Here is a 24,851-nt window from a genome sequence, read left to right on the forward strand (position 1 = left end):
AGAGTGAAGAGTTATTGCTAATGTAGTAATTTGGTTTATCTGATTATTCCTTTAGTAGGCAGTAAAGGTAAACTAAAACCAAAGCCTAATAAATCCCACAGATGAATCATAAACTGCATGCATAAAATTGTTTAGAGAGGGTTAATGTGCATGTCACTGTGCAATGGAGACATGTGAAGTACCCGGTGAGCCACATAGCCCAGATCCCACAGGTTATAAAGTATGAGCTATAGGAGACCAGAGACAATTACATATGATTGTTCTAGTTGGGAAATTCCAGGGTAAAGGCAACTGTTTAAAACAGTATCCTTACCGAAATTAGCCCATCTCTAGAAGGATCAGCTGTCTTTACTACATCTTCAACAGGCCACCAGCACTGGTTCAAATAAACTGCCAAAACTACAAAAAGAAAAAGACAGCAGAACACATTACCTTCAAATATATACACAGCTGGTTCTGAACTTTTCCACAAGCAGCCTCAGATCTGCTTCTTCCTCCAGCTGACTCCAGTTTGAACTGCTGTGAGACAGCAGAACAATAATTGTATTTCAATTTCTCCTCTGTATCCCTTGATATCCAATTTTCAGTGCCACACGAGGCATCAAGTGAAGGTAATTTTTCTCAGGAATTGATGTGACTTTGGTATGACAACCTGTGTGCCGTATGAATAAAGCACTTCCTGCATAATATCTGTTCAGTAGCACAGTAAGCTTGAGTGGCATTTGGGACAGAGAGAGCTACCTAGCTAAAGGTTATACTTTTGATGTTTCTTTCAACTTGTTTGTTTCCCCTGTCCACATGCATACATGCTGGTATTTGCACCCACACAAGTCAAACACAAAAGTTTTTATATTCACTTTATCAAATAGCATTTCAGCTGCCTATGTGATTGAATGTCTATATATCTGTACCTTCAGAGTACAGACTCCTACATCTCTGCATGGACAGACAGTCACAGAAGTTCAAATGCATACAGAGATTTCTATCAACAAAGGACAGACACATGCACACATGAGTAAGACACACTTTGCCCTGAAGCAGAAGTGTATGACCAACCTACACATAAGTCAGGTCCTTGTGTAGATACTATGCAGAACTTCCACCCCACTTCTTCCCATTCTTCCTGAATTTTTCACATATGCAGAAACAAGTATTTAAAACCTACTCCTACATGTTCATATACAGAATTCATTGCCTGCCATTAGATTTACAAGAGAAAGTCTAAAGCAGCAACAGCAACACTGAAATTGCTCCCAAGAATTCAGAAAGAAAAGTTTTAACACAGGGTCATTTCAAATGATATAGAATAGATTTTAAGGGTTTAGATTAGGTTTTAGAATAAAGACAGAAATTTGATCATTTATGACCACCAACACATCAAGCAGCAAATATTTCAGCAGAAAGAAATTTTATTCGCTGTACAGTGGTGACATCCACCTGAAGAAAGTACACAGCCACAATTTCAGGAGTGCTCAAGAACACTAGTATCTTTACTAACTTCAAACAGGGCAGCTAGCATCCCCATTTTTAGACAAGAAGATAAAATATAATATAATATAAGAAGTATGGTGCAAAGAACAGCATGGAGTTCACACCTCGAGTCCTAAGAGAGTGCACTGTCTAATGGTTTTCTAAGCTACCCAACTAGGGACAAACGTAAGAAAGTTAAAACACACCTACAAGTTAGAGACAAATTCACACACAAAGAAGTGAAACAGCTTTAACAGGATTCATCATTTACCTGTTCTAGCCTCAGGTTATACAAATGTTGCTGATGCGCACAGGTTAGTTTCCCTTTTTGCTTCAGCCTCTACCATCTCCTGCTGGCTTCCAGGCTGGAGATTCCACTTAGCTAACTTATCTTTCAAATAAATTATTAAAGCATGTGCCAAAAAGCGTTACATTTTGTGTACTGGGTTAACAATGAAGAAAGTATTGCACGCAAGGGCAGATGCCTGTTTATAGCACCAGCTTCAATTCATTAAATATTATGCACTTACTTGCATGGGAGTTTCATACTCTTTCTGTGATGGATTCAATCTGTTCCCTCAGTCCCTTCACTCTGCTTTCAAACGCAAGCAGTCCCTGCTCCATTACACATCCATGAAACATGCAGTACAAAGGGAGCTGAGTCAGACAATGGAACATAATGGGCCAAATGCTGACTTTAATGGGAGCTGCAGAGGTTTGGCACATAGTTCAGACACATACAAGACACACAATAAAGGTCAAAAATGTTTTTAAAAGCTTTGAGGAAAATAGGAAGATGCATAACCATGCTGTAAGGAGCTACTTTTATAGAACATTTACTGTGCTATTCAATAATTTAAATGTGTGGAAGGGAACACTAGTTGACATAGCAACTGTCACATCACATTACTTGAGCAACCTTATCTATATGGATGCCTTCCTTGAAGGAAAAACATTTCTCCAGATTTCACACAAACATATGTACTTTGCTTTTTGTTATCATTTTTCAAGTTAACATCTGGTCCGCAGTTAAATCCATCCATGCTTCCCCATATTCTCATTTTCATTTTATAATCAACTTTGAGGAACACTATTTCAAATGCAAACATGGTTTGTGAGACCACATGTTCCTTCACTCTCCTTTCCCGGTCTTGTTCTTTCGAAGATATTTGGTTATATTCACCTGATCATGAGAGATCAAGTTATTGCCAACAGTAAGTCACACGCATCACCTCAATGCTGTGAATCATGACGTATATGATTACAAGGATCTCGCAAGTGCAAGACCTGATGTGCTTGATCTTGCAATTGCAAGACTAGGTGAAATGGATTAAGTCCAATACATTTCAGTTCACAATTAATGGAGTATATACATGCTCAGTTGGGTGGCTTGCCCTGTAAGCCCTAGCTTGCTAAACCTCAGTACTTTGATCACGTGCAGTCAGACAAACATATTCAGAGTGTTGCAAGAAGCTGAGAGCCCGTGAAGCACACGATTCCATACCCACTACGGGTATTTCGAATACAGTACTGAAAAACACGGAGTTGAATTAGGCACTAAGCATAATGCAATTGTGATTATGAAATGTCTCCTTTTGCTAGGCAAACATGGATCACTTCCCAGCCCAGGTCTGGATTATATTTTTACTTTCTAGGGTATGCTGGCCAAACTTTCCCACACTGGTGTGCAACTATTTGAATGAAATGTGCACATCAGGACTCTACACACAGAGTAAAGCAGAAATGTTAAAGCAACATCCAGCATGGTACTTCTTTTTTCCCAGCCTTCATCTGAATTGCTGAAATGCATCCCTCAGTCACAAACTAAATTAAAGGCAATGCTATATATGAGATATGTAATTTGAGTTTGTTTAATAAATATAGAATGTACCAGTTCGTTACCTTAGATAAAATCATCTTTACCTTAATTTTGGCAGTATTTCAGATTGATGAAACACTTACAGAGGCTGCTTTTGCCAGATTTCCACCTTGGAAGGAGAATGGTAAATTACCCGAACAAGTAGTTCCAAGCAACAAAGCCTAGGTCAGCTCTGATAGTGGAGCAAGTTCAGAGATCCTACATTAAACTGCGCTCTGCAACGTTGACATAGCCTGAAAAGCTGTGCCCCCAGTTCCCTGTCTTTAAAATGGAATAAGAGCATTTCTCTCTCTCTCCTAAGAGTCTTATCGAAATAAATACATTAAAGCTTGGGAGGCATGCAGATGCTGCAGTAATGGCAGCCATTCAGGTATCTAAGATAGATATCTTTCCTGCAACCAATTACATTTTCTTCTACAATTCAAGTTTTACTCAGTGATTTGTTGCAAATGTCTTGTGATAAATGTTCCATGGCATCTAACAGTTATTGTAAATTATTATATACAGCGTACAGAAAATGCCACAATAGGGTATGTTTATTTAGTGTTATAAAGATGTTAATCACCCATGCTATGTTCTGTAAGCCCTTGCAACACAATTTACATTCTCATAAAAATATCTGTACAGATATACTAACAGAACAGAACACTCAGCCCATCAAAAATAAATTAAAAATGCTCCCAACCAAGACCAAGTCCTATGGAAAAGCTACCATATCCATTTTCTCTTTGAAATATGCAGGTCATTTCAGACCACAAGCTACACATCACTTCTGGACAACCCATCTGATCAAGATGATCAAATGTACATTTCAGTGTTAGAATCAACTCCCCTTTAACCTATGTTCAAGCATTAAATGCCATCAAACTTTAAAGCTTTTCACAGGCAAACTTGTAGCTTGGCTGCTAAATTCACTATTTTTCAAATTTCAAACATAAATTACTAGATTGACAATATTTTCTTTGGGAACTGTGGAAAAATAAGAATATTACTATGGATATTATTTCATAAGTATTGTATACATCATTTTATCTCTGCAATACTTAACCATTATAGATGTAAACACAAATGAAGCTGAAAGAGGAAATCCCATCACATATGAACATAAGATGTACAAGGTATACAGCTTTCTCATTGAGATTAAGGTACTGCCCAGGTGTCTGGTTCATAGGATCATAGAATCACAGAATGGTTTGGGTTGGAAGGGACCTTAAAGACCATCCAATTCCAACCCCCCTGCCATGGGCAGGGACACCCTCCACTAGACCAGGTTGCCCAAAATCCCATCCAACCTGGCCTTGAACACTTCCAGGGATGGAGCATCCACAACTTCTCTGGACAACCTGCTCCAGTGTCTGGTTAACCCCAGCAATTGGCAAGACTTTCTCCAGAGTTCGTTTTAGGAGGTGAGGCATATTGGGGAGCGACCAGGAGCAAAGCTGAAGGAACTGATGGTGCCAGGAGTAGAACTGGAGAAGAGAACTAAATTGAAAAGGCTCTAGCCAGGGTTTTGGTAGTCACCGGTCACCTGACCTACTGGAGCAGAGGAAGGTTGCGGCTCTTGGGAGCAATATGCTGTGGCAGAACCAAGCAATGAGGATTCTAATGCTTCTTGCTGCTTCACTATCTAAACCAGTACCTGAGAAGTACACAACTAAACATGCCCTACACACTTATTAGCTGCATCTTCTACTCTGTCTCCAATTGCTTCTCAGTAAAGCACCTCTACTCCTCTACCCCGGCGTACCCTGGAACACCCTTGGCTGCCTTCCCTCATTGGACTTCAGAAACATCCAAATGAATTGCAAGAGGAAAAATCAGTGGGCCATGTTTGCATTAGCAAGACTAAGACTAACAAAACTGAATTCACAGAGCAAAATATTTGGTGCAGAGAACCTGATGTTCGCAAATTCTAGCCTTGTGCTGAAAACTAAAAGCCCATTAGAGGTTGGGGCACATCAGTGTGCTTCTGGAGCGCATCCTCTAATTTCATTTCAGCCAAAACTAATCCAGTCCACGCAGCCCAAGGCTGCTCCTTTTATCGACTGAAGCACAGTACGTAGGGACAACCAGGAAATTTGCTTCTAAGAGCATTCCTGGTGTGAAGCAAAACTAAAATGCAGGTGCACCGGACAGCACGTGAGAAAGAGATCAGCCACAGCAAGATTGTTTGCCTGGATGAAACCTGAGTTCACAAGAAAAGTGTAAAGCTCAAGGGAGGAAAAATAATCATGCAGCCTGCTTAGTGTTTTAACTTTCTACCCATGTCCTTAAGTAACGATGACTGAGTTAATAAATATTGCTTCTCTCTGAAGGACTTGGTTTTGAAACAATTTGATCTGTTCACTGGTCAGAACAAAAGGTCATATAGGTAAGCAAATCCAGATGGACTTGCCACATTAACACAGTCTGCTGCCTTAAAAGTCAATTCCAGATCTGTTGAACTGTGGGAAAAAATATTTGTATTAAATACTTCAAATGTATATACCCATATGTATAGGTATGCACACACATATACACACACCCCAGCAGACTTTAGAAAACTAATGAAAATTTATTAAAACTCATCTAAAGAAAAAAATCATGTCAGTCAAATTTGCTGTGTGTACAAAGGCTGGCCACATGTTTATAGCATATAAAATCCAGAACCAAAGAACTTCCAGTAAAATCTTTTAAATCATGCCTTTAAAAGGAAACATTAAAAGCCAGATGCTGTAGGCCTTACTTAAATAACTAGACTTACTGATCTCTGTGAGACTGTTTCTGTGACTATGGGTTCGTGACTCAAACTAAAGTTTTGCAAGGGGCTCACAGTAGTCACTCAGTCTGTTGTTTATAATATAATAATGTGTTTATTCTGCTAGGTTTAAGCTTTTAATGTAGATAACTATCATATAATTTAGGCTCCAATGTGGACTTGTTTGACTTGTTCCTGTGGGAAAATAATTTTTTCCTTGTGTATACGTATCTCATTAATACTTGTTGTTCCTAATACTATTAGATTATTTAACTGAAGATTTGTGCTAAATGCACTGCTTTCACTTGCATTTATTTAATAATTCTTTATTTCTGCATTGTAGTTGTTACAGATCCCCACTCCTCTTGTGCAGCCTAAACCAACTTAATGCTGTTTTCAACGACATTCCTTTGGACATGAGTCAGTAGGTATGCACAACTGCACTCACAGAGCAAGTTTGGCCTCCGGTGTAGACACTTCTCTCCTTTATCACACCAGTGCCTATCTCTCTTCTGAAAAATGTTAATGGAATATATAAATTAATGTCAGGAAAGTAATTCTATATCAATAGTTTTAAAGGAAAAATCTCCTACTTTCACCTATGTGAATCACAACCCATTAGCAAAGATCCAATTGAAATCATAGGTAAAAGGAGCTGGAAAACTTTGCAGAGTTCATCTCTAACCACATGCGATCTTAATCTTTTTTTTTTTGTTCTTATGAAGAAATTTCCTGGTTACAGGGTTTGGACTGAACAATGAACACTTAGTTACACTAATAGTACCTGTTCTAGGAGTGTAAGATCGTTACCTGGCACACTTAAAACTGAACATAGAGTGCTAAACTTCTTCGCCTTGCCTTTGTTCTATTATTAAGAATACTGGCTATTAAAGCCTTTCAGGTGTAATTTATTGCTTATCCTTATTTAAAAAAAAAAAAAAAAAAAAGGTTTTAATGACAAATGTCCCTAGTTTGCTGCCACAAGTTTGGAAGTTGAAAGTTTTAGACATTTAATGTGTTCTGTATTCCCTAAATGATACAATGGATCAATGCATGGGTTCATGTCTTTGTTGTAGATGTTACAAAAATTCTACAGCCCATTGCTTCACAACAGCTCCAACACTCCTCATTTAAACTGGGTGAGTTGCAACCTGGGCTTTTGGTACTATGCAACCTAGAGTAAAGTTTCCCATCAATGACAGTGGTATCAAGAGTTGTTACTTATTTTACATTTTCATTGTTTCACATTCCATAGTCAAAGACACTTGCCCAAGAGAGTAAGTAGGAAGAAATCAGGCTGTGTCTGAAGATACTGCAATCCCTATAGCAAGAAGATAAAACTGAGATACAATTATTGATCAAATCTTAGTAACACTCTAAGCAGTGACTCATGAAACAGAAACACCAGTAAGCACACACTGACTTCTACTGCCTGTAACACAATTGTAGTGTATCCCTGTCAGGCTGACACATGGCTGTAATAGGAAAACACCAGCATTACTAGCAGTAAGCAAGGCAAAGCCAGTAGAGTTTAAAGAGTATCTTGGGACGACTGCCAAATAAAATGGATTTAACTCAATTCCTGAGCATGGTCTCACTCCAAATTTACCCCTCACACATCAGTACTGGAAATAGGAGGCAACTAAACGTAGGACTGAAGAAGATACCATAAAGTAAAAATAATATAAATAAGAATCAGTAAGACTTAATACAATGTCATGTATATACTTGCTCTTGTTTAAGGATTCAGAATTCTATCCAAACTATAATGCATTAAATTTCATATCATCCTGAATTATAAAAATATTACCCCATTGAACAAACTCAGAAAGAATAACAGATTTACCCAAGGTGAGATGACTTTTCAGCTACCAACAGAGCTATATATAGAATTTAAAAGCCCTGATTGTCAATCATCCCTTTTAATCAGTAGCCCACCAACACAAATTCCTGACAGGTAAACTAAATCTGCTTCATATTCAAAACAAAACACAAAATATTTAAATATATATAAACCAGCAGACCATCTTAAAAGTAAAGAAAGTACAACTACTCAAATTTCAAAATATTTTGACCAATTCTAACCTGTCTCTTTATCCTTTGGATCAGTTAACAGCAACATTTTGCAAGTAGGATTATTTCGGTAGAGAGGGACAAAACACACACAGGAATCTTCAAGTTTAACCTAAAAAACAAACAAGCCCTATAGCTGTTCATACTGCAAAGCTCATGAGAAGTATTTCATGTATTAGATGCATTTATGGTATGTTTTACTAACATGTATGGTATAAGCTTAGTACAACACCCTCTCAGTCCTGAACTTCACAGCACTGAAAGATACATAATATTCTAATATTATCAGTAAGTAATGTTAATTTCAAAGAAATCAAGCTACCGAAGTTAGTGAAGACCTTAATGCCAACTTATTACTACATAACCTGGCTTTGAACATTGTTACATGCAGACAAATGGTGTTATGAAAGACCAGACACTTCAAATAAAAACAAATACAACTTGCACTTCTTACAGCATCGTCCAGCTGAGTACTTGTGGTGTTTTGCAAACAATGAATTAAGCCTCAGGGTACAGGGAGTATCAAAGCATTAGGGCAGTGCCTGGGCAGTTTATCTGTGAGGCACAGGGAGGGTAGATAATTGGCACAAGGTGGTTATGTTGCAGGCAAAGCTAAAATAAAAAATGCAGCTCTCAAGCTCTCAGTCTTAGACTAAACTTCTAAATGACATGACACATAAACACAAAATTACTGTGCTCAAACAGCTCTATATGCATAGAGATGACGATTTCCATATGAATATTGCAAATGCTCTCATGTAAGTTTAGGTACAGGCAAAGAGCATGCATAATTTAGCACAGTATGTACTGTACTTTCAAAAATCTGGTCCATTGTGTATGTGTGGGTGTGCCTCTCTCTCTAATTGCACCCATTTGTCAGTTTGCTATGAAACTCAAATCAGTCATGTGATACATTTAATATTTCTTGGTGCATGAAAGGAGTAGTATGAATATGGATTATTCAAGATAACAACTTTAATTTGAAACCAGTGTTCACTAGTTTATGAGTGCCAGAATCCTAGGATCATCTATGCTGGACTCCAGAGAAAAAAAAAAAAAAGAAAACTGCCTGAAATCTGTATTCATGAGCTTCCCAAAATCTCAGTATGTTCTGGGGATTCAGTCGTTCTTTGCATGCTTCAAATACAACAGCAATGATGTCATTATGGCACCTGCGAGCATTATTATAATGAAAAGGCCAGTAGTATTTCCAATACTGTTATGATTGTTATCTTGTTTTATAAGGTAATGTGCACTTTCACAGCTGCTAACATCATCAGCATGAGCCAAGCATAGCTTTCTGTGTATGAAGGTGCCAATGTGCTTCCATCCTGACTTGCAATAATCCTTGATATTTGTGTACTGAATGCTTGACCAAAGACCACGTCATACCAAAAAGAAGTTCTGTGATGCAAGCAAGTGGGCTGACAGCCACTTAACACTTGCTAAATAATTATTCATGTTTGCCAGTCCTGCCACATAAAGCCTGCTTTAATTCAGACGCACAAAGAAAAAACAGTCTGGTAACTGCAGCCATTATTCAAACATCAAAATCCTCATCCTTCAGGTTTTAGGTATCTAATACAGATTGTGAGCTCAGATGTTCACTGGGGATGGAAGCTTTACCTTATTATATTTAATTTATTTTTAATTACAAAATGTCAACATTCTTTGAACTATTTATTATAGAGTATAAGGAAAAAAAAAATATAGCAAGAACACTACCATTACTTATGCCCTTGACTAGCTGTCTGACTGCAGATTAGGTTAGACCTGAATTAAATGAATGCAAAGAGAAACGTGTTGCTATGAGACTCAAATCAGTCATGTGATATATTTAAGGTCTGATGACAAGCCAAAAAATCAAGACAGTTCTGAATCAAAAGCCAGAAGTCCACCTTTAACTGATCTCACTGTGTCTAGCTATTGCAGGGATACACACAGCATTGCTTGGGGTTTTAGCTTACCCTCCCTTCTAATGGAACAGCAAATGAGCCTCGAAAAGTACAATCAGGCATGAAAGGCTGAGGTAAGGACACAGAAGCCCTAAATGGAGGGGATCTTTGCATTTTCAGGTTTGTTTGTATTTAACTCTACATGGTCCACTAGAGGGCATTAAAACAGTATTTAAAGCTAGTTACATTCACTGCTCAAAGATGAAGCTACTGACCTGAAACAGTATTTTTCTGGAAACTACTGCACATTATTTTCCTAAATTGTAGAAAAGCCACCATATTCCAAACATTTATTTCAACTAATCCACTTTCTGGTTTGATAGTACAATAACACTTAGCTTAACACACATCTTTTATGATCTAGAAAATGCCCAGAATGAAAGGTTTCATAGGTTGACTAAAGTCAGAATTTTTAATAGGCCTGCTCAGTCATCTCCAATGCATTCCCCAGGTGACTCAGGAATGGTTCCTAAAGCATTGGCACCTACAGTATTTATATAATTTATCAATCACATCTGATCAGAATTGCTTAGGGAGAATTCATATTCAAAAATATCAATATAAGTATAGGAAAGAATGGAAACAAAAGATAGACTGTATCACAATGCCTGTGTAAACTGCACAGTAGAGGCAGAATACAGAGCTGTGCCGTGGTGTAAACGTCCCTCAAATTCACTTTTGATTCAGTCCTGTGAGGTGGCAGGTCAAGATGCAAAGTTCAGCTTAGTACTTCAAACCCTCATCCACACTCAGAGGGTTTTAGACTTGTATTTTATGCTTCTCTCTCATTTGCAACATGAAAACTACTTGAAATAACGCAGAATTTGCTGATCTTAAGAGATTTGTAATCTGGCCACACCAGTTTACCCCTATTCACAGACAGACCATGAATAAAACCAACAAACTAGTTTGCAAGTATCTAACTTGCAGTATGAAAAACATCGGCCTACTACCTCTTCTCCTCCAGGGATCAAAAAAACATCAGGAGTGGATGATGCTTTCTTCAAGAGTTTGTCATAGTATGTTTCAGCGTCTATTTGCAGAACCTCTGGATCTCCTGCTAATGTATCTACCAAGTAGAGGTGACCTGTAGTTAAAATAAAACACAAGACATTTTCACTTTTTTAATGAACTAAGAAACACAAGTTTTAAAACCTCAGTTGCTCCAGCAGCTGTTTGGTGTAGCTGGGCCCTTACTGTTCCCATTAGAGCCTATTGTACAACCCTAGTCTAAAATAGTAAGGCTGGTAAAAACCTATCTATATGTTATTTACCATTTAACATGCAATTTTACAAAGTAGAACCATGATGGGATCAAATCACATTTGTCTCCTTTGAATTCAGCGAGCACAGGCTCAAATTTCTCTAGGTATAAGTAAATTGCTTTAAAGCTGTAAGAGCAAAAAAAACTTCAAAACACAGCCTGAGTTTTACTACAGTCCAAAAATATAACGGGAGAAGAATTCCAAAGCTTCCACTCTTTCTTGGAAGACTGCCCCTTTATGGGTCAGTCCAGGATCTGTTGTATATCACTAGTTTTCTCTTTCTCTTTTTTTGAGTAACTTCAATTAGGCACTTTCACAACAATGAAATAATGTAAAAAAATATTAAAATATTTACCTACATAAGAGTTCTCAAAATGGTAACCACCATCTTTTATGCAACAAAACTTTTAATCCATGTGACTCAATGCTGAAGGGTATTCATGCAAGGTATTTGTTAATTGCCTGCAAACAAAAATTACATACATTTGATGACTGTTACCTAAATTCAACATCCAACTCGGTGCTTGCAAGGAACCAAGCAACTTCTTTCTAATATAATAAATCATACTGATTGGTGGCTCATCACCAGCTCAAGAAAAAGAACATCAGAAGAAATGGGCTAGCAATACAAATAGTATTGTGCCATAGGAAGGAAATAGTTTCAATTTAAGGGGCTTTCAATCAACAAGCTATACCTGCAACCCTTGCAAGCCCTAAACTGAGGACAAAATCTTCTACCATGCTGCTATAGTTGGAATCTTAGCTCCGAATCCTCCATGGTTTGCTCTCACATGGCAGCTCCTGTGACCCAAGTTTATTGTGAAATAACTGTACTGATAGTAAGTGCAAAGTAAACAGCTAAGACAATACACAGTCTTACGAGGACCATTCCAAGAACCATCTATATTAAGACTCAAAAACTATGAATCATAAAGTACCATATTGAAAATATACCTTTCCATGTAAAAGTAGGAGCATGGGATTTGTAGTACCAGGTCAGACTATTCACCCACAATCCCACCATCCTCCCTCTGGCAGTGATCACTATCCGATTCCTCAGCAAAAGGGTAAGAAACTACAACTGATAATTCACCACCATCCAGCACTTTTTAAAATGTTTTAAACGCTATTTTCCTGCCCTTTGCAGGCAATCAGCTTACATCTTGAGGCTTGACAGCAAAACTATGTAGTCAGAATGCTGAACAGAAGCTACTCTGCAAATGGTTTTCATAGTATGTTTGTATGTGACAAAACAGGAGAGAAAGCAGCATTGCAACACTGGCAAGTTGAGTCACATTATAAAATCCCGGCCAGTACTTAGCACTGGCAGTTTTCTTCTGCAGCGGCCTTCCCCAGTGTACTGTGTAACACCATCAAGCAAAGAAGCCATATAAGGGAAAAGAAAAAAATGAAGATTATTATTTAAAACTTTAGTAATTTACTGAAGTAAATTTACTAGTAAATTAATTCTTTACAAAAAAGCAGCATGTAAGACTGAAGTTTAGCACAAAGAAAAATTTTGGCCCTGCTAATAAATACTATTCATGAGACGCTGCTTACAAGGCTACATCCTGCCATTGTTAAGCCAAAGCAATTTAAGAAGCACAATCACATTTTGTCCTGACTGAACGAAACAACTAGTACCTTCAAAGTTACACTAACTTTCTGGTATATAACATGCTTGTATTGTAAGGTAATAGTGACCATTTGAAGGAAGGATGAAATAGTGTCACAAATTAAATAATGAGGCATTAGAGAAAACTTCTGATCAACTTGCCATTAATACAGGAAGGGAGTGAGAATGAGGTTCCTTTAGTGACAATACGGCGCAAAAGTCTAACTTTAGATACCTTGGAGTATCCTCAAGAAGTCAGTTGTGCTAAGGCTGGCTTTTGTGAACATCCTCTCCCAAAACTGGTACACGCACATGCACATACCACTACTACTGTTCAGCTCCTATAGGCAGGAGAAAAAACACTAGTTTGATTTTTTTTTCATGTTAACTAATGTGTTTCCCAGTTTTCGCCAGTACAAAGTGAAGAAATTATATTCACCCTCCTGTATATGTTCCTTTTACGCTTTTTTTTTTATATACAGAAACAACAAATAAAAACCTCTACAAAATCTAACCATAACTATTGTTATTAGGCATTTGAATACAACAATAATTATTGCTGGCTAATGGGATGTTATAAAGGTTCCAAAATGAATTGCAAAATCATTTGTTAACTTCTCTTTAGAAGAAAAGCAGTGCTGTTCTCCTGTGAGTGCTTCAGTCTGAGGCCCCTATCAGCATCTTGGGATACCAAAATTGCGAAGTTCCAAGGACAGCCTTTTAACCTAATCTGAATTACAGGATTTCATTCGAATTTGATCTTACCTAGCGGCAACAAAAGACCACATTGTGGCAGCCAATCTGCTAGACACCCAGCGAACCCTTCTTTCAAACAGGCAATGTGCACAAAGGGTTACCATCTGGGGAAGGGAGGGAGCGAGGAAGGGAGGGAGCGAAGGGGGGCAGGAGGGGTGAGTCATAAAAAGGGGGCCTCTTGCTGCAGCCACAGAGGAGGGACCATAAACCATAAGGAGAGTAAATTTAGAACGGGAGGCCTACTGCATTAGAGGGATTCCTGACATTCGCGCTGAAGTGGCTGCCATCTTAAATAGCCAAAGCTGGTAAACAAGGTCAAGACATCATCCTGGTAGATTCTACGGTGGCAGTGAAAATGAAGGGTTTACAGACAGGTACCAGACTTTGTCTTTTACAGGGCACCGGCATTCAGGACAAAGGACGAGGAAGTTTATGCAATTCCACTGGAAAACAAAACAAAACAAAAAAACCAAAAACCAAACACAAACCCCAAAACTTTTCTAGAAATAAATAAATGAGAAATCTGAATGGGCACATTTCCATTTGAAGCATACAGAATAAATTTTAAAGTAAAAACTAACACTGCTTCTGCTTCTCCTCTCTTTTGTTTCCATGGAGCAGTCCGGGCCACATTCTCAAACGAGGATGTGTAAGTGCATCTCCTCGCACTCTAGTGATTTGTCATCAATTTGCAATAAGAATCTGATTTTTAAAGTGAAAAGCTGCAGCTAAAACCAGCTATACAAACAAGCAGGTACTGCCCATACAATTCAGTCATCTTTATGAGATAGATACTACTCTAGCACCTATAGGTACCTCAGCCTAAAACGTCATGCAGCTATGCCAATAAGACATAAACCAAGGCTCTGGTTTCAGTCCTGATCAAACTCAGCTTTTTCTAAACCCACTGCTATTCCACCTCTGATTTTCTCCAGAATAGAGAACTGAATTTTATGGTGGTTTCATGAAGCGGACAAATATCCTTCTTGAGAGGTAAAAGTCAGACAAAGTTCACTTATGATCCAAAAAGATCAATATGTGGGAATCCAGATAGATCTGCTTAACATGCTTATGTTCTGCATCAGGTAGATAAATAACAAATGCGATCACAAAATAGAAGACAATATTCCACCTTAAACTAGAAATTAACTTTTGTAGATTAGAGACAGACCCCATCATTACAGATTCAGCAAGAATTTCATTCTATCAGTTAAAATAAGCAGGAAATATTTTTCCATGGGAAAAGAATTTATTCTCAATACAACAAAAAACACATGGTGCACACACTTGTACGTGAAATTCCACAAGTGAAACTACAGACTGCTGTACTGCCTAAAGGTAAGTGACATGCTTCAATCTAATCAGATATTCTGAAGATTCTTTTTGATGATACTTCTATATCCTCTGCAGCTAAACCCTATGCCATAATAGAAATAATTTAACTACAATATAAACATAACCACAGACTTGACTTATGAATATAATGCTACAGCAATTCAAATCACTATTCTATTCCTCAAGCGCTTTTTCACTAGACTAGTCATTTTAGCACCAATGTATTAGTTTTACTATTTTGCCGTTATCCAACAAAACAGTTACAACTTAGGACAATCAGTTCTGTCTCTGTAATGTGTTTTAAATACTCATTTAAGTTTCAAATTAGTATGTATTGCCAATATACTTAAGTCCTTTTTGATCACGAACCCTATACACAATTTATGAAACAAGAGATACTTGCTTTCATTAAGAATTTTCTATTCTTATTAATAATGTTTCCTTAAGCCAACAAGTTGGTGATGCAATTATTTCAGACTAGACACACCATTGGGATGATTAAGATGCGTTGAGGTATTGCTGGCACTCCCACGAAATACTTGTTGAAAAGCCCATTTCAGAAATTTGTAGGGGCATTTAGGATGCAGCCAGATTGTAAAGCAAAATACATCAACCTCACTGTAGATGAAGCATGAAAAGTGTTATGTCTGAAGTAAATTAATCATTTATCCTACAACTACTTTTTCATGTTCTGCAAACACAGAGAAGGATACTACATGCATCCATTAAGAGTTGTATGTTTACAGAAGAGCCATCAGTCACCACAGGATTTGTATCTGGGCTGTGCATCTTCCTACATTTGTGCAACTTTGTGCATATTTTTACATGTAGAAGTATGAAAAACACTTGTGTGATTTCTAGTGGTGCAGAAATAAGACAGCTAAAAATAACCTAACATTTCTAAGTTTCATTTTTTTATTCAGCTTTACCATTTCTAATGCTTGCAATAGCAATATTGGTTTTATTTATTGGCTTTATTTTCATGCCAATATGTTTCACAATTAAAAAAAAAAAAAAAAAGAAAGAAAAAAGCCTTCAGCAGATTCTGTGCGTTTCTGACAGTTCTGTGAGTTTCTTTGTCCAAGAAGTATTTTCCCTTTTTTTGTAAATCAGAGAACACTTTGCAATATGAGACAAACATACGTGCAGCAACACAAAAAGTCTGCATATCTTGCCAATATTTAGGAAGGAATGTTCTTGTAATTAAACCAGGCAATGAAGATCAGAACTCCTAAGATTTATTCTTACCACAGGTGTGTTTTTGCGGCCCCCAACAAATCACTGCATCTTCTGTCTGGTTTCTTATCAGTTAAGTGTATGTCTTATCTACCACTTCAAAAGGGTGTGACATTTTCCTTATCAGTGCCTCTGAAGTCACAACATAAAAAGACAAAGTCATATAACACAAACTGTTCTCTGTTCTCCTGTGGACTGTCACTGTCACACTATGGCAGCACAACCATGACAGTGTCTAGGATCTAAAGATAACTTTTTTTGTCCTAAATTGTGCACATATAACAAAAGCGCTTTCCATTACCCTCCCCCAGGAGTGGAAGCTCTGTGTTAAACAGCAGTGCTCAACATCAACTCTTCTCTGTTCCTTCCAATGAATTTGAACAGCTCTATGCATATGGTTATCATCAGACAACCATATTTATTTAACCTTTCAACTGAAGGAAGAGGTCTTTGGCATGTTCCTGGGAGTACATGCAGAACCTGACTCTCATATCCTGAATTTAATTAGGCAAGTACATGTCAAAAGCCCAAGTTCTAGCGTAAGTGAAACTTCAGTATCATAACAATATGTGGTGGCAACAGAGCTAGTGGGCAAAGGCTGTGGTGTGCTATCTGTCCAACACGGCAAGGCAGCTCTTAACCACATGCCGTACATCATTAATGAAAACAATGATCTTCCCCACTGCAGTGCTTTTCACCATTACTAATAGAGCAATCACTCTTAACATCAAGGATTAAAAAAAAAAAAAAAAAAAAAAAAAAAAAAAGCACCGGCATTAACAGGTTTCCATGTTTCAATCCAAAAATGCCATTTATATATTACTATTCTATCACAAATCAAACTGCAAGGAGGGCTTCAGAAGACAAACTAAATACAAGTATCTGTAAATAACTTTCTGCTGCGGAATCAATAAATGAAGGCAGAAGGGAAATAAATAATCCTAATCCCATTGCCAATTAAGAAACCAAACAGATTAAAGTGATGAGTTCAACTGCAGCTATATATGTCATTACTGCAAATTCTGTCACTCAAATGCAGGGCAGACCAAATGTTAGACATCCCAAATGCAGGATGCTATCATATTAGCCATCCCATCCCCACTAACACATTTTAACTACTTATTTCAGAAAAGGGAAAGAAATAGCTTTAAGTATACACATCTATTTAGGAGAATGTAGATGAGCAAGACAGAGACTCGGCAAGCTTAACTCTGAAAAATGTCAAACACCTTCAATTTCTACTCACTTCAATGAGCTCTGAAGGCCCTCAGGCCCTTGTATGACCAGGGTCCACAAGCCACATGTGTTATTTACTTTCCAAAACTTAAAGTTTATGAAATGAAAAAAAATAGATGAGGGAATTAAATAATTGATTTAAGTATTTGGCTCCCTTTGGAAAAATATCTAGATGAAACCACATTATTTAAAACGTTTTCAAACCTAGAAAAGCAAGTGCATATTGAAGGGATCACACAATGGCATTAATCAACTCTAACCTGCAGTACTCCTGTACTGAAAGTTCCAGCAAACACGTTCCATCCCTCAGACGGATCTTCAGCAATGTTACACTTAACAAAAATAAAGCCACGCTCATGCACAGTACAGATAAATTAAAATACATCTGTGTAAACAGGCTACCCCTTGTCCTGTTATACACAGAATGCACATCTGGACTGGCATGTTTTGCACAAAGCTCTAACCTAATGTAATTGAAAAAAGCTGAGGTACTATGGCCCAGAAACAGACTTTATCAATAAAAACTGTAGCATACTGTTAAACCATGGAAGTGCTACCAGCTGTAACTATGACATCTCAGGAATTCATACTTCTGCACATTTAACTCTCTTCTTCACAGAGCTTAAATGTAAAAAAGAAAGAGGGAGCTCGCAGAGTAAATCAGAGAAGATGTAGTACTGAAGAAAAGGGACATTGTAATTTAAGGCTTTATGGTTCATGTTCACATCAGGTTTTCCTCAAGGAAATTCCATTGATTCAGTGGGATTGCTGCTCATACCTCTGAACCTGTGCACATCAGAACTGAGTTTGTAATATACACTGCTTTATATACAACCAAGAAACGGACAGAAATGTTCCTGGAAAAGGCTAACTTCAACTACTGAAGGCAGTAGTTGAATTTTTGCATATCCAAGAACAAAAATCTAAATTTGTCAACTTAATTATTTGTCTACCCCTTAAGCAAAATAAAACATACAAGAAAAATATACAAGTTTTCCAGAAGGACTGTGTCCATCTCAGGGGTTTTTCCCAGCAGGTATGTTGGTGCTATATCCCACTTCATCACACCAATAGCCAAAATAGCTATGCCAGCAGAAGTTCATAGTCCAGGCCTGACCTCAAACTACAGTCTGACTCTTGAAATATAAGCAAAGAAGAAACGGGAGGCCTCAAATGACACTGAAATATATCATTGGAGTATTTTCATTATTCAAAGAAGCTGATTTGAAAGGAAAATGACAGCAAAGATTCCATGAACAGCAGTAGAGCTTTTATGAATCGCAAGTTCAAATGTAGATAGTGGCAATTCAATCCTTTACAAAGATGGAAGATAGAAAGGAGGATACATTGATCAAAAGTCATCCTATAACTCAAGGGAAAAGAGGAAGACAATGTCCCCCATCCTCATAAACAAGGAATAGTGAAATGGCAGGAAATGACAACTGAGTTTGGCAAACGGTCTAGCATGGAGATGATTTCCTCCCATAGGGAGAAGCCAGACAGACTGACAGTTAGGGCAGCTTCAGAAAATAGCCGTATTTTAAGACCAAGGAGCATTTAAAATTATTACTGAAACACTCACCGTCACAACCTGGCACCAGGGCTAGTATTTATGTACCACATTAAATACATTTTCCTATTACTACCATCATTCAAAGCAGGTGTGGGAAACCTAAGGCCGCACTACACACAGCCCTTACCTTCATGTCATACAAACTACGGCAGTATGTGTGGCATCCCAAGAGTACCTGAAAGCCCTGGTTTGCTATCAGAAAGAACAATGTTCCACAAAAAAACCCAAAACAAACAAACAAAAACCCAAAACAAACCACAAAGTAGCAATGAAAATATGAGACAACTGTCTATATTTTCAGGGATACCAGTTTCAGCTACCACATAATATGAGTTGCAAATGCTTTACATCTGACAAATCTACCGTTCCCACCAGTAGAGTGCATAAGTCTGCCTAAGAACGCCCAGCAGCCTTTCTCCAAATTATTTGCGAGGAGCAATTTGTACAGCCAGAATAATCTCAAAATAAAGCAATTAATTTGAGAAAAAAAGGAAAGAAACAAAAAAAATCCCTTCCCCCAGTAATTTCCACTTTGCTATATTTATTATGCGGCTGTAAATTAATACATCACCTGCACTAGCTATCACAAGCCTCTTAGCCTGTCTCAGAACTTGCTTTAATAAACATCTGCAAGTCGTGGAGGAAATATGTAAACATCTCTCTTGTTTCTCTGTGCCATTGTGTCAGCTATTCTACGTGTCTTTGAAAGTACTCCAAAATCAGCATGGCTCTGCTTTTCCCTTTTTCTCCTTTTGGGAGGAGGAAGCAGCAGAGAAGGAAGGACAGGCTGGCAACAGAGGGCTAACTCTGTGCTTGCTGTGCTCTTGACAGTAAGGCTGAGATTGTTTAAATTCAGTTTACACAGGCTCTTCTGTAAGGACACAAGAAACCACTGCTGGTGGTTAAAAATGCAAAAGGTTTTGATTGTAATGGCTTAACAATCAGCCAAAGATATGACTAGGGGGAAAAACATGGCAAGGCAGCTATGACCAGAATGGAAGAAACAAGGAAAAACACATGGCTTGACTTCAGAGCAGAAAATTGACTTAGGCTTTGCATAAACGACAATATACCTCCAAGCTTGCCTGATCCACAGTCTGCCTGGAATGAGAACATGTAGTCTAAAAGCAGAGCCTCTTAAAAGGCATAATGTTTCTAAACAGCATCTGTTACGTACTAATAAGCATCACTTAAAGGACACAGGCCTTAAATTGCTACCAAACGTGCACTTATCTGAAACTGCTGCAAGGCAATCATTACAAAAATGTCACATGACACCATGGGAATTTGAATAATATAAAATGTTTTTATTTAGTTTAGCTTGAAATCATTACACAGAAAAAATATGGAGGCACTTTCTGAGATTCTGAAACTGTGCAACTTCACAGGAATGAAACACTAGCAAGAATTACATCAGCGGAGCCATTTGCCATCTGTTGTCAGTAATACTATAAAGACCAGCCACCAGACAGCAGTTGCAAAGGTTACCAACACAACATTTTTAAGCATCCACAGACCTCTCAGTAACTGAGCAGGACACAGTTTACTTCAGATATGTGCGACCTGAGGGTCTGCCAATCATTTTGCAAAGACAACACACCAGAACTGTGAATTGCCACGTGAAGTGTTTGGGAGTCTCTCGGTACGCAACTGTTACACAATGTGGAAAATACGTACCAGCCTGTTCTACGTAGGTGCTTGTAACACACTCACAACCATGATGTCTGCACACCTCCCACTTGCAAATTTAAACCGGCTAGACTTTCTCTTGTGTTGTTTGTTTTCTCATACTTTCCTTCAAGGGCAGGAGTGTATTCATTGCAATGCTATTATGGAAAGGGACTCAGGTTTGTTTGCTGGGTTTTGGACTGTATTTCTTCTTTGAGGGAAGTAGTTAGGATTTTATTTCCTGTTTTCTTTCCTTTCAGACCATAACTACATATTTATGTTAAAGAAAGCAAGGTTTCAGTAACTTGCCTTACCTGTGGCATTGAAAGCAAGGAGATTATGACAGCCCTTACCTCTTAGATACACACACTCCTCAGTCTGAGTAAAATTCTACCTGTTCCATACATGAGATTTTAGTTATACTGAAGAGGTATGGTTGTTGATCAGTCTCATCTTAGAGCTCTGAGTAGCTTTCCTAGATGTGGAGACCACATTAATGATAGATATAGTGCCTATACACTACCTGAATTTTGTGGTTCCACCTTCCAGGCTACTAACCTTCTGCCTATAAACTCATTAACATGGATTTCATGGAGGGCAGGGAGATTTCCATCTTCCTAGAGAGACAGATGGAAATTTAAGGCTTCATTAATGCAATTGTTAAACTAGACATACAGGTTTCTCACCCAGTAACTAACTATTTCTCAGGCTCCAGAGTATATACATTGTTACTCACTGAGCCTTTCTGTTAGATGGTTAACACCTACAGATCTAACTTTCAGTGTTCTAAAATCAAAAAAGAACTTGTGCCAAGGCCAATTTTAAAACAAGAACCTCAAGTTCTAGGTCAATATCTGGCCTACTTCTCAACAGTAAGTTTTGCCTAGGACCTATGAAGGGGCTTAGAAACCTGCAAGTGTTAGCAATTTTGCCCTCTGAAAAACAGGAACAGACCTCAAGACCTAATTGTAGCATCTCAGTTGCAGCACGACATGAACCGAAAAGCACCGTTTGCACAAGAAGAGCTAATGGCTGACTCCAATATACTCTTGAAGTGTGCTATATACTCAACCTATTGCCAATTGTTCCGTAATTATTTTAAACACAGGTATATCCAACTAAATAACTAAGCCAGAACTCAGACGATACCTAAAAACAATAGCAGCTATCCCAAAAGAGGAAGGGATATTGCTCTCTCAATTTGAGAGCAATAAAAAAGTCAGGGGAAAAAGACAGACATTAACTGAAGTGTCCAACAGTACAATGTTTGCTTGGACATGAAAAACCAAGTTCCATTCATCTAGAGATATTTTATTTAAAAACATCAGCAGAATTGAGAGTCTTCCAAAAAAAAACCAAAACCAAATGATAGCATTATTACAAATGTTTGACTTTCATAAGTGGCTGATAGGAGGGAAAAAAATAGAGCAATCTGACTACGGTGCATTTAGCCATGAGCAGCTAGAGGAACTAATGAACAACATCATTATGTTACTGAAGGGGATGAAGTAGGTGCTTTAGATAAATGGCAGCAACTTAAAATGTGTTTCAGAAGATAAATTCACTTTCTCTCCATTTACCTGCTAGCGTGACAAATTAAGAAAGAAGAGTATAAAAACAGAACAGGAGGAAAAGCAGTGCAAAAGCTAACTGAGGTGATGCAACGGGCCCTTATCCAAGCAAGTCCGTGAACAGAGATTGTTGGAAGTGCTCCTAGTCAAATATAAACCAGGAACACCACACATGCCAGACTCCCTTGGAAATCCACAGTGGAGCATGTGCAGAAGACAAGTCCACCTGTCCTAAAACCAGCTCCCTTACCAAGCACCAGGAGCACTGCCATTTGCGAACTAACATAACGGCTGTTCCTTGCAAAGCAGCAAAGTCCACCACATACTGAATGGCAGAGTTCTCTCTGTTGGCCTCTGCTGGGCAGAGCAGCTCTTTGTCAACAGTCAGAAACACCAGTAAATTCACTTCTGATGAAAGATGAGGGGTGAGTGGCTTTTTTCCAAAAAAAATTCACCATTAGAGACCATTGTTCTACAGTCAGCTCATGATCAGCAAAGAAAGTTTTTACTGAATACTTTTTAAAAGAAAGGATAGGTACTCTGCAGTATAGAAAGCCTTTTATATCTCATTTCCACACCAAAATAATACAACTAACTATTCTTCTGTGGTCAAGAAGCAATGTGTTTACTGCTCCTTTTGTCCCCATTAAACCATGCTTCCTTTGTTAAACCATGTTTTTGCTCAGTTTGGGTAAACACTTGCTGATGCTGCCTGAGATTTGGCCTTAAAAACATAGAAATATTTTTACACAGTATTCCCTTTGCTCTTTAGTTCTCAAGTACTTAGCCATTAAAGTCCCAAACTCGTGCACCTGTCTGCTGTGAGACCTCTAAACACACACTGGGAACAGGCTGTTTGGAGACGAGCCTTCAACCAGCATCACCTGCAGAACCAAAGCTGACAGAAATCACCACACCAGTTCATCTCTGCTTCAGGACAGGTTTGGACTAGTCTAAAACCAGGAAAAGTTACCTGTATGCTTGCGAAAAGGGAAAAAAAACTCTATAGCAGCCTGCACTGGTGGACCCCGCTTTGTGCACGGGAGTCGGACTGGGCCATCTCCCTCAAGCGATCCTGTGAAAGCAGGGCGCTGGGAGCACGGCAATGAGGAGACGGGGCTCGCCCGGTCACGACCGCAAGCGACTGAGCCGTTTTCCTGGAAAGGCCCGAGTGTTTTGCGGCGTTTTGGCCGCTTTTGGAGAGCCTGGCCGCAGTGCCGCGGGGAGCCCGCCATTTCGGCGCAGCGGGGGGGGGACACGCCGCGGGCTCCTCACAGGAGGCGCGGGCTGGCGCCGGCGGCGCCCTCGGACAGCCCCGGCAGGCGGTGCGTCAGCCAGGCACCGCCGTCCAGCCTCTGCGGGTGGGCAGTCGGCCCGGCTTGAGGGCAAGAGCAGGAGGGAGGCGAAATGAGCGGGGTGGCCGCATGAGGGGAGAGACGGGGCAGGGGCCGGAGGAGGCCAGGCCGCGGGGGAGCTCCCGAGCGCTCTCCTTCCCCTCTTACCAGCGGCTGCTCTTCCTCCTCCCTCGTCCTCCATCACTTCCTCTGAGGCGGGCTCCCACCGCCGTGGCCCGCCCCGGACGGGGTGGTGGTGCGGCCCGGTCCCGCACGGGCAGCTGCGGAGGGCGGGTCCGGAGGGCAGCCGCCGGGGCTTGGCTGACAGAAAAAGCGGCCGCTGGAAGGCGGGGACGGCGGTCGTGGGGCGGCTGGGGAAGCGAAAGGACGGGGGAGGTGACGGTAAACAGTCTGGCGAAGTTCGTGTAGGAATGAAGGCTGGAGAAGCGAGGGGAGGCTGGCCGCAAGCTCCCGGCAAGGGGGCCGCCCTCATCCCCCCTAGCAAGGCGCGGCTTTTGGCAAGTGCCAGCCCAGGTGCGCGTCTTAACAAAACTCCAACACAACTTCCAAAGTCTTCATTTGAAAGGCCCAGAATGACAAACCATAGAGCTAACGCCAGATTCTTTAAACTCAGGTGGCAGAGGCAGAAGGTTTGCGAGGGAATATAAGTACAAAAAACTACATTTTTATAGCATTCTTCAGCCACGTACTGCAGTGAGCGTTGTCAATGTGGTAGAGAGTTTTGGAAAAGCTAGGCGAGCAGCCTGCTGTTTGTTATTACAAGCTGTAAAATTGAGGTACAGAGATTAAAACGAGCACACAGTTGTCAATTAGAAAGTAGAATCCAGGTGTTGACTCACTCCCAGGAGCCTTCCTACCCTGAGCATAAAATTGTTTAATTATTTCATAAATAGCAGACACAAGTATCAAAGTAAAAGATGTGAAAAGTACATGGAAATACATGTACAAACAGTACCTTTGCACAGAAACAAACTTACCTTTGCACTTACACCATAGGGGAACACTTCTGTGACCTGGAGACAAGGTTTCAAAACAGTGTCTTGAGTGCTTCACGTTATTGTTATGCACTTCTGTTGCCTGTCATTGGAGTGACCAAAACCACCCTAAGGTCGCTCCTCCGTTCAAAT

At 39.3% G+C, this 24,851-nt stretch overlaps 1 protein-coding gene across 2 annotated transcripts in view; it reads right to left on the reverse strand.

Annotated features, from left to right (window-relative positions):
- FAM169B (Protein) overlaps positions 1 to 24,046 on the reverse strand; it is a 40,513-nt gene extending 16,467 nt beyond the window's left edge. For both annotated transcript variants that reach the window (XM_075763937.1, XM_075763938.1), the window contains exons 1-4: positions 23,872 to 24,046; positions 11,068 to 11,201; positions 8,172 to 8,271; positions 314 to 399 (exon numbers count right to left, since the gene is read on the reverse strand). In XM_075763937.1, coding sequence (XP_075620052.1) covers positions 314 to 399; positions 8,172 to 8,271; positions 11,068 to 11,201; positions 23,872 to 23,905 — 354 coding nt within the window. In that variant the 5' untranslated portion in view covers positions 23,906 to 24,046. The remainder of the gene's footprint in view (positions 1 to 313; positions 400 to 8,171; positions 8,272 to 11,067; positions 11,202 to 23,871) is intronic.
- Positions 24,047 to 24,851: the final 805 nt, after the last annotated feature.

The sequence above is a fragment of the Balearica regulorum genome, chromosome 12 (genome assembly GCF_011004875.1).
Source record: "Balearica regulorum gibbericeps isolate bBalReg1 chromosome 12, bBalReg1.pri, whole genome shotgun sequence".
Classification (NCBI taxonomy): domain Eukaryota; kingdom Metazoa; phylum Chordata; class Aves; order Gruiformes; family Gruidae; genus Balearica; species Balearica regulorum.